General features: G+C 45.8%; 1 protein-coding gene across 1 annotated transcript; it reads left to right on the top strand.

Moving 5' to 3' along the window:
• The first annotated feature begins 4,917 nt into the window (after positions 1-4,917).
• Positions 4,918-5,702, top strand: LOC141600558 (uncharacterized). Its single transcript, XM_074420801.1, has 3 exons — positions 4,918-5,012; positions 5,096-5,257; positions 5,340-5,702. The coding sequence occupies exons 1-3, from the start codon at positions 4,935-4,937 to the stop codon at positions 5,700-5,702; spliced, it is 603 nt and encodes a 200-aa protein (XP_074276902.1). The 5' UTR covers positions 4,918-4,934.
• The last annotated feature ends 4,019 nt before the right edge of the window (positions 5,703-9,721 follow it).

The following is a 9,721-nucleotide window of genomic DNA, read 5'->3' as shown; positions in this document are numbered from 1 at the left end:
TATGGTCTCTTCTTATGGCTGGCGAGCTTCCTTAAGTAGTCTAATGGACTTTAAACGACCCTCCCCGATAGTCGACAGACTCTAAAATGTTCCCGACGACAGGTCCTTGGTTCAGACCCCTTGAACCGCCTCGCGTCGCCATAGTCGTCAGGTTGTAATCTTCGATTGACCTGATGGCTATACTTTGACTTTCGCCTTGTCCAAGCCTCAATCAAAGTGGGGGCTCTGTAGACACCTCGTTTCTGCACCTCCCTGTGGACAGCGGGCCGCCCACGGGGGCGCTTGGGACGAAGGGGCTCGAAAACAAGCGTTTGCATTTTGTAAGGAGTCGCCACCAATTTTTATGGGAAATTGGAACCGTTCGAATACCTCGTGTCATGTCAGGACACAAAGTAGTGACATGAACACTAAGCAATCGTTACCCTTAGCATTCTATGTCTAGAATGACTCTCGTGGATGCCAATGAACACGGGTGCTCACGGAGATCTGGAGTAAGGGGTGAGGGTACGTATTAGGAAGCTCTTTTGATCGAACACCTAATCCCGCCCGCCTCGATAGCGGCCTCTACTAATGATTAGGGAGTTTATTCGCACTCGATATATCGTCGGCTATATGCATGCTATGCAACATCCAATAAATTAATCCTAACATGTGAATTAGACTAAGTCGGTGAACACGTAATTAGCAAACAATTGATATCGAAGTCGGGATTTAATATTGATTTACGTGTGGAAACATACAAATGATAAATGGAATACAATAAAGATTACAATGATAGAAAATTACAATAATTACAATGGAAAAGGCGATTTATGTCGAAAACACCTTTAAAACGGATGGTTTGAGAAAAAGGAATAAAAGAAATAAAAGAAAGAATTAAATAAACCAACGACCAGGAATTAGCGATATTACGGATATTGGTTGATTAATACGTAAACTAATTAAACTACGTCAAGGCAGAAAAGGAGTTCAGAGACAGAACTCATCCTGGAACAAAGCAGAGCGAACGCGCCCTTTGGAAGAGGCGCGGCGATTCTGCTGCGTCTGTTCCAAGGGTGAGTTCTGGCTGTGAAGCCGGAACTGCAAACCGTTAATGTCAATTGTTAATTTAATGATTGATTACGACAATAATTACTCGGATGAAAGTGATTAGCATGTTATTTACATATGAATGATGGATGAACAATTATATACATGTGAATTGATATGTTATTATGATGAACGAATTAATGAACAAAAAGAAACAAATAAAACAAACACAAACACGAATTACGAGAGGACGGAGAAGAAGAAAAGAAGCGGGAACTGCGGCCCTCACGAAGAGGCGCGCGTCTGCGCGCTCCTTCAAGAGGCGCGGCGATTCTTTGCGTCTTTTCTCTTCGTCTCATCTCTTGGAAATCCGTAAAAAAAGGTTTTAAAGACGGTTTTTAGAAATCGGTTTTAATGGTGTGTTCGACATAAATCTTACAATTGTTATGCGATAAACAAAATACAATAAATAAAGAGAATTATACACCCTCGGACTTACATGTTGTGAAACGAGAAGAACTAAGAATATCGATTAGTGATGCTCGACGCGAATGCAAGGAAAGAGTGCCCTCGTAAGAGGAAAACGATTGAACAAATTGATTAATTAGATTGATTAAGTGTAGTGGTCAAATTGGTCGGTCATGCAACGGAGAGGCTGGTACCCGGAAAGATCCGAGCTTACGTGGTCGAATGTTCAAGCACGTAGGCGCCAATTAGTAAGAACAAAGTCTAGAATGCAAAGGGAGAAGAGAAGGGCGGACACTCGCGTGAGAAATATGAGGAACGAAGCTCCTATTTATACTAATCACACGGAGGAATAGGGTTTCGGAGACTCTTTGGAAGTGAATCTCGGAAAGATATAAAAAGATACGTAAATCATGCAAAGAAGGGCACGGGAAGAGGCGCGGCAGCCACTGCGTCTCTTGAAGAGGCGCAGCGACTGCTTGCGTCTATTCCCGTGGAGGTTTCCTCCGTTTAAGAAAGATTTCCGTGTTTTAGTTATGGTAGGACGGATTTAATTCGATTATCTTTTGAATATTACGGGATATTATTTGCCAAAAGATAAAATTTGAGAAATATGGAATAGAAATATCCTAACATTCCAACATTCTGACTCGGGATTTTACAGCTATCAGAAAATGGAGACGGTTTTTGACCCGGACTCCGAATGTACTCTAATTACTGTCAAAACGACCGTATCGGGACGTGGATGACAACTAAGAGGCTGACATTAATTTTTGAGCAATCACTTGACGATAATCTTACGAACTGTCACTAATCGTTCCGCGAACCAAACATGCGGCCCAATCATCACCGGGTGGTTTGCGAGGGGTGCAGAAACGAGGTGTCTACAGAGCCCCCACTTTGACTGAGGCTTGGACAAGGCGAAAGTCAAAGTATAGCCATCAGGTCAATCGAAGATTACAACCTGACGACTATGGCGACGCGAGGCGGCTCAAGGGGTCTGAGCCAAGGACCTGTCGTCGGGAATATTTTAGAGTCTGTCGACTATCGGGAGGGTCGTTTAAAGTCCATTAGACTACGTAAGGAAGCTCGCCAGACCATAAGAAGAGACCATACCGAGACTTAATCGAACTTCGCGGGAAACAAGAAATGTTGAAAGCGGCAGGACGTCGGTAGAAATCGCTGGGGGAATCCGCTTGCGTTGGTCTCAAGCGAACTCAGGCAAGAAAACTTGAGGTTGAAGTTGAATTTGCTTGCGTTGGTCTCAAACAAACTCTCGTTGGGGAATACACCGACGATTAGGGACATCTTGATCGTCGGGGAAGAAGGTCTTAAGTGAGCGGTACTGCAAAATACCACTGCGCCGAAACAAAATGAGCAGTACTGCAAAATACTGCTGCGAGGGATAAAATGAATTTGGACGATACTGCAAAATATTGTCGCGCTGGATAAAATGCGGGCCGAAACGAAGAAAAATCGTCGAAACGGACCAAAATGATACAAAATGTCATCGAGGAAGAGGCGCACCAAAGATGGGCCCACAAATAACGAACTCATAACGAATTTTCGAAAATTCGTAAATAGGGAACAAAAGGAAGAGGCGCAGCAAGAGCTGCGTCTCTTGGAAGAGGCGCAGCGCCTGCTGCGTCCTTTCCCCAATTTGACAATTCTTGCGTAAAAACGCGAAATCAGAGGGTTTTATCTCATTATTTCGAAACACAAATTTTTCAATTTCTCTCTCAAATCTTCACCATTTCCGTCAAGGTTAGATTCAAAAGCTTGCTTGGAATATGACTAATCGAGGTATGTGTTTTAATCTTGCGTTAATCACCCGTATTTGTCGAATTTTGAGCCGCAAACATTAGGGTTTTCGACCCTTTTACTCGAAAATTTGGGGCTTTTCCCCCAAATGGATTTGCTTTGCCAAATTGATGCTAGAAATGGATAGTAGGCAATGTTAGGAACATAACCATGTATTCACTTTGAATTTTCATCAAGTTTTGAGCCCTTGAGCGAATTTTTGAGACGGTTTCACAGCTAGATCGAAAATGGCTTCGAAAATGGCCTTAGAATTGCCCATTTGTGATGAAACTTGATATTTGGGACCCTTGGGTGACGGGTAAACTTCCTGTCATCTCGGAATTTTGGTTGGTGACAACTTTTGCAGGGCACCTTTCTAGGGCATAACCGCCATTATAGCGAAATCTTTGCCAATTTTCGACTCGAACCCGGAACTAGGCTTTGACTTTGACTTGACTTGACCCAACTTGTCACATGAGTGGTTGAATTGGTGAGAATATGGCCAAGGATGGCCAGAAATGGGCGACTTCCGGGCCTTGAAGGCTTGAAATAGCTACTTAACAAAGGCTTGTCATCACGTGATGCGGCCTGGACTTGCTTTAATGTTGCAGGCGATGATGCTTCCACTTCCGGGAGGACTCCCATGGAGGTTGACGCCAGTACGATTGAGGAGGCTTTGGAGCAGACTTTCACCGACGCGGTGATGGCTGCTGCAGACGAGGTTCCTGAGGAGGAGGTTGCTGATGAGGAGGAGATTTCGCGACGGGCCCACCTCGGACGAGGGGGTCGTCAGCTGAGAGGAGCTCCCGCATGGGCTGAGACTTGGGAGAGTAGACACCTTGTGTGGGCTGCAGAGGGTCACTTGTCCTACAGGACGGTGAAGAGCTTGGTAAATAGGAATTCCCTAACTCATTACTTATCCTCTTTCTGTTTTTCGTTCAAATTTCCTTCAAATTCACTTCAGAACTAAAGATAGCTTTATTTCGAATCATAATAGGAGGCCGGGAATATCCGGTCGTTCTCGGGGTACACGACGGCGATGGAGCACTACGAGCGGCTGTCGGAGGAGGAGAGGGCCATGATTGAGCGTGGAGCGTTCGGTCCTCTGGTTCAGGTCTGGAGGGATATCGTGAAGAGGAAGTTGCGGGCCAACCTTAGCCTGGTCCGCGCTTTCCTGGATCGATTTTGGGATACGACTTCCACGTTTCACCTGCCTTTTGGTGAGGTGGGAGTCACCTTGGAGGATTACGGCATGACTTCCGTCTGCCGTGCGGGATCGAGGAGATGGTGTGGCGGAGACGGCATGAGAGCGGATTCGGCCGAGGCGAGGAGGTTGATCGGTGGAACCTGTCGCCGAAGGCTGTTGCGGTCTTGGGTTTGGTACCCAGTACCTATGTTCGAGATTACTTTGCGGGGAAGACCCCGGTATCGGTGGTGATCGATGGGAGGGAGACGGCTCCTCCTCCTTGTCAGGTGAAGCGAGAGGGGCTCGTCTGTGGCTTTGGTGGTTCTTGTCTTCGATTTACCTCGGAGACAAGGGTGAGAGGCTGTCGACGAAGCTTCTTCCCTTTCTTGCTGACCTGAGCTCCCTAGGGCGTTGGGACTGGGTCACCGCTGGTTTTGCGGTCCTCATCCGCTTCATGAGGGCCATGGTTCGTCCGGAGTTGATGGAGAAGGGGACTTCTCCTGGCGCTGTCGGACCTGGGCTACTGTTGGAGGTATGAACCTTCCTTTGGACCAAAATAAATTCCTTTCTTTTATCAAAGATCGAAAGATCGTCATTGGTTATCCCGTTTTACAGGCGTGGGTGTACTCTTACTTCCCGGGCCTCGCGCCCAAGAGGACGGAGCCGCTGGAGAGGGCCTATCCCGTGGTGAGGGATTGGGTCATGTGCCGGACGAAGAGCAAGCGTTCTTCTCACAATGTCTACCGGCGGGATGTGAACGCCCTTCAGCTGAGCAGCGTGAGTATCCCGTTTGTATGCATTTATACTTCTTTCCCTTCATCTGATCATAGGAATGATCTCTGTCTTTATCTTGTCACAGTGGGTGCCCAGACCTTGGGCGGAGTATGCCGAGGCACCTCCTTTTGTTGCTGAGGTCCTTCGACCTAGGAGCCCGAGTCGGCTGTTGTTGTGGACGTCGATGGGTCCTGTGTGGTACTTAGGCGAGCGTTTGGCTCGTCAGTGCTCTCGGGGTGCATTGACGGTTCCTATTGACCCTCCGAGGACGATGTTCAGGGAGCCTTCTGAGGCTGAGAGGGAGGCAGACTTGGCTGGTGCCAGTGGCGATGACCTCCTTCTGCCTGGTGAGGACTACTCGGCGTTCCTTTATGGGAGGTTGGCGTACTGGCCGGTAGTGGTGAGTATCCTTTTATTTCTCTTTGATTGGCTTCGGGAATTACGATGAAGGATCATCGATTAATGAAAGCTTACTTGTCTTTGCAGGAGGTTGAGACGGCGGGCATCGAGCCCCCAGTGTATCCCGAGACCCTCGAGTACACCGACGCGACCGGGAGGACGACGATCTCCGAGTTGCGTGATTTTGACGTGGCTGTGACGGATGCTGGCCTAGACGACTGGCAGCATCTGATTCGGAGGGTGAGCTTTTACTTTGCATAGTTTTTTTTTGTGTAAGAACACATTTGATTAAACTTGTTCAGTTTACTGAGAAGCTTTTGAAACGCAGGTTGCGCCATCTCGGTTCGTGGCACTATGGAGGGTGGCCAACCGGCTACGAGCTACGGCCATCGAGGCACTTGTCGGCGGTCGAGGTCGTCAGGTATGAACCTTGCTTGATCTCTTTTGACTTTTTGATTTCCAGTTTTGTTTGAATTGGTTGACATGAGCCAACTTGTTGCTGTTCTCAGGCCGATCGTGAGCTGGAGCGAGAGTTAGCCCAGTCCCGGGAGGAGACGGCTCGTTTGTCGAGGGAGCTCGAGTTTCGGGACGCCGAGATTGCCACTCTTATGGCGAGGGTTGCCGAGTTGGAGGGTGCTCAGCAGTAATCTGCGTGGTCTTTGTAGTCTTGATTTTGGACATTTTTGGACTTGTTTGGGGCGAAGCCCCCAGTTTGTTTAGACTTGGATTTGTCTGGGGCGAAGCCCCCAGTTTGCACATCTGGATTTGTTTGGGGCGAAGCCCCCCCAGTTTGCTCGTACATTTGCTTTTTTGTTGTATATACGATGGCCTGAGTGCCTTTTGCTGCTGGGTTGTGTTGTTTGTATCTGCAGGTTAGCTTTTGGACAAGTTTGGTAGACAACGGTTTGCACCGTCATGCTGCCGAAATTCACATAGAAAAACACATTCATTTACATTTTTATATACGCATAAGGCCTTTAATTGGTGCAAAATGAGACTCGAAAAGGACGCGAAAATGCAAAAATGCAAAAAAATTTTGTCGGAAATGACCGGACGATAGGGAGGGTTACCCCCGCAAAAAAAGAAAAAAGAAATATATAAGTTAGAAAATGAAGAAAATAGAAGTGAAATGATTAAATAAAAGTGAAAATGAAAAAGAAAAGAATCAAAGAAAGGAATTAAAATGAAAACTAAATATAAAAGTGTGAGAAAAAATGGCCGAAAATGCCGACGTCGCCTCGAAATGCGCGTTCATGGATCAAGGAAACCTGGAGCATGGTAAATTTCGCGGATTTACCAAAATAAAATCCCGTAGGAATAGGAAATTATTCGGTTATAGAATTAGGAAAGATCCAAACGCGGAAATCACAGAAGTGATGCTAGGGAAGAGGCGCAGCAAGAGCTGCGTCCCTTTGAAGAGGCGCGAAAGTCCGTGCGCCTTTGTTCCCAAGTAGGTCGGTTCGACATTTTTGGAAACAAAGAATTAGTATAAATAGAAGCGTCGATGAAGCTTTAAATCATACGATTCTTCCTTCTCTTCTTCGTCGATTCACATATAAAACTCCCCATAAATTTTCAAGAGAAAATTATCATCATGAATACCCTAGAAATTCGCTTGAAGGAATGGACTAACGAGTTTTCGAATATTGAGAAACATGACATGGGTGCTTACAACCTTGGGTCTTTGTTGAGTTTGAAACTCATTAAGGTAGTAAAACCGTTCTTAGATGCATGTCTTGATTATTGGGATCCAAATTATCATGTTTTCGCGTTCCCAGGAGGTGATATTTGTCCTTTTCCGGAGGAAATTGCTGCTATTGGCGGGTGGGACCCCGAACATCTACCTGCCATCCCTTCCACTTCACAAGGGTATAAGAGCAAGTTTAGAGATTTGCTTGGACTTACTAGGCTTGAGGTAGATCGTCTTGTTACTTCGAAAGGCGTGCGGATGCTGGACTTTATGGATCGATTCATCAACAGGGCCGACCCTACTGTCTCTTATGTCGCTAGAAGGAGAGCATTTGGCTTCTGTTTGCTTCACGTTTACGTCTTTCAGGGACATGTTGATGAAGATTTGAGAGGTGATCCCCGCCTATTGGGTCTCGTTGAGCAAATGGAGCTGCGCAGGAGCCCAGCTTGCTTGTGCTTAGGGGAGATTATCTTGGGCTTGGATAATAGGAAATCCAACCGCGATCTTCCATTTTTGGGGAGTCCCGTCATCTTACAGGTAAAAAGACACCCTCCTTTTTTCTCTTTTTTTTTTTTTCTTTTTTTTTTTTTTTTTTTTTTTTTTTTTTTTTTTTTTTTTTTTTTTTTTTTTTTTTTTTTTTTTTTTTTTTTTTTTTTTTTTTTTTTTTTTTTTGGGTGTCTAATACCTGTTTTGGTAGGTTTGGCTTATGGAACGTCTCCGATTGCTCGAGCCCCCAGTTCATGCACTTTCCTATCATGCCCGTATGATTTCGATGAGGACACGGCTGTACATGGTGGATTTTACCCGGGTCTGCGATTATTGGAAGAACAAGCTGAAGACTGATGATGGCCCTTTGATCAGGTGGGTTGTACCGTGGTGGCACCTCAAGTCCGTCTCTGGAGTGTCTTCTTTGGATCCTACTAGGTCCGTGCGCATCCCTGGATTGGAGTTCATGGTATGCATCTTCCCTGAGAGATTGATGAGGCAAGTCGGGTTGAAGCAGATGATTCCCAGGCTTGACACCGTTCCGCAGACTGCTATGGCGCTTACTACAGAGAGCCGAAGAGAGTGGGCTATGAAATGGGCCCAAAGAAATATGTGGTTCTTGAGCTTCTCCTCCAATGCCTTGTGGGTGTCGGATTCTTATCTGAGGTGGAGGAAGGCCGCAACTTCGGAAGAGCGCGAAAGACTGAGGAAGCGCGAGCCCGTTGACTACAAAGTACGCGAGGGAGAGAAAGAGAAGGAGAAGCATCTGACTGAAGGAGAAGAGGAAGCCGGGTTCCAAGTCATTCATCCTTCGAAGAAATCGAAGACTACTCCTGTCGCAGAGGTGGTGGTTGGCAAGAACGGGAGAGTCAGGCCTCGAGAAAGACCGTTGGTGATTAGGTCTGAAGTGGTGCAGGAGCGCCCGGCTCGAGGTCGTGATAAGAAATATGACAAGAACGACAAAGGCAAGGGAAAGATGGAGGAATAGCCCAAGTCTTATTATTATTATTTGATTATTATTTATTATTGTTGTAATAAAAGGAGGGATTTTTAGGATCCTAGCCTAGTCGATTTTTATTATTTGTCGTATTATTATTATTAGAAATTGAATGAAATACAAAAGGCTAAGTGGTTACGAAACCGTTGTGATTTTCTTTAATTATTCTTGTCGAATTTCAAATGCAATGCAAATGTCCTTCTATTTACATTTTAAATAAAATGGTGGGTTGAATCCCGTGAAGGATTGCCTACGTATTCACTTAAAAGTGAAATCAAACCCTTGCGCGTAGTTCGAGTAAATGTAAAAGAATAATTGTTCGAAGCAAGAGCTCGTAATGAACATAGAAAATAAGCATGAGCTTTTGCTTACTCTGGAGGTGCGAATTTAGTTTGTTTGATGATACGAGGATGACAAGTTTACCAAAATGCAAGAGCATAGTGACATTCAAAAGGGCCAGGGGCCGCTTATTTAGTGCCGCAAGAGCGACACGCGGGTTTACGCGAGGCGCGTTTCTGTTCTATCCTAGGCATAGTATCGCTTGATTGGTCGAGATTTGTGGGGTTTGAAAACTCATTCCCATCTAGGTCTGTGATTCTAACCGCACCCCTGGGAGTATGGATTTGACTAGATATGGTCCGGCCCGATTAGGTTTGAATTTTCCCCTTGGGTCGACGGTAAAGAGCTCGACCGATTTGAGAACCAAATCTCCTTCTTTGATGTTTCTTGGCCTAACCCTTTTGTTGAAAGCTCGTTTGATACGTGCTTGATATGTTTGGACATTATGTAAGGCACGAAGCCTACGTTCATCCAAGAGGATGAGTTCTTCGTATCTATCTTTCTTCCAATCGGCTTGATCTCGACTCTCTAGTAGGATGCGCAAGGATGGTATTTC

Source organism: Silene latifolia, chromosome 9 (assembly GCF_048544455.1).
Source record: "Silene latifolia isolate original U9 population chromosome 9, ASM4854445v1, whole genome shotgun sequence".
Classification (NCBI taxonomy): Eukaryota; Viridiplantae; Streptophyta; class Magnoliopsida; order Caryophyllales; family Caryophyllaceae; genus Silene; species Silene latifolia.
The sequence above is the reverse complement of the archived record's forward strand: the minus strand, read 5'-3'. Positions and strand labels throughout refer to the sequence as shown.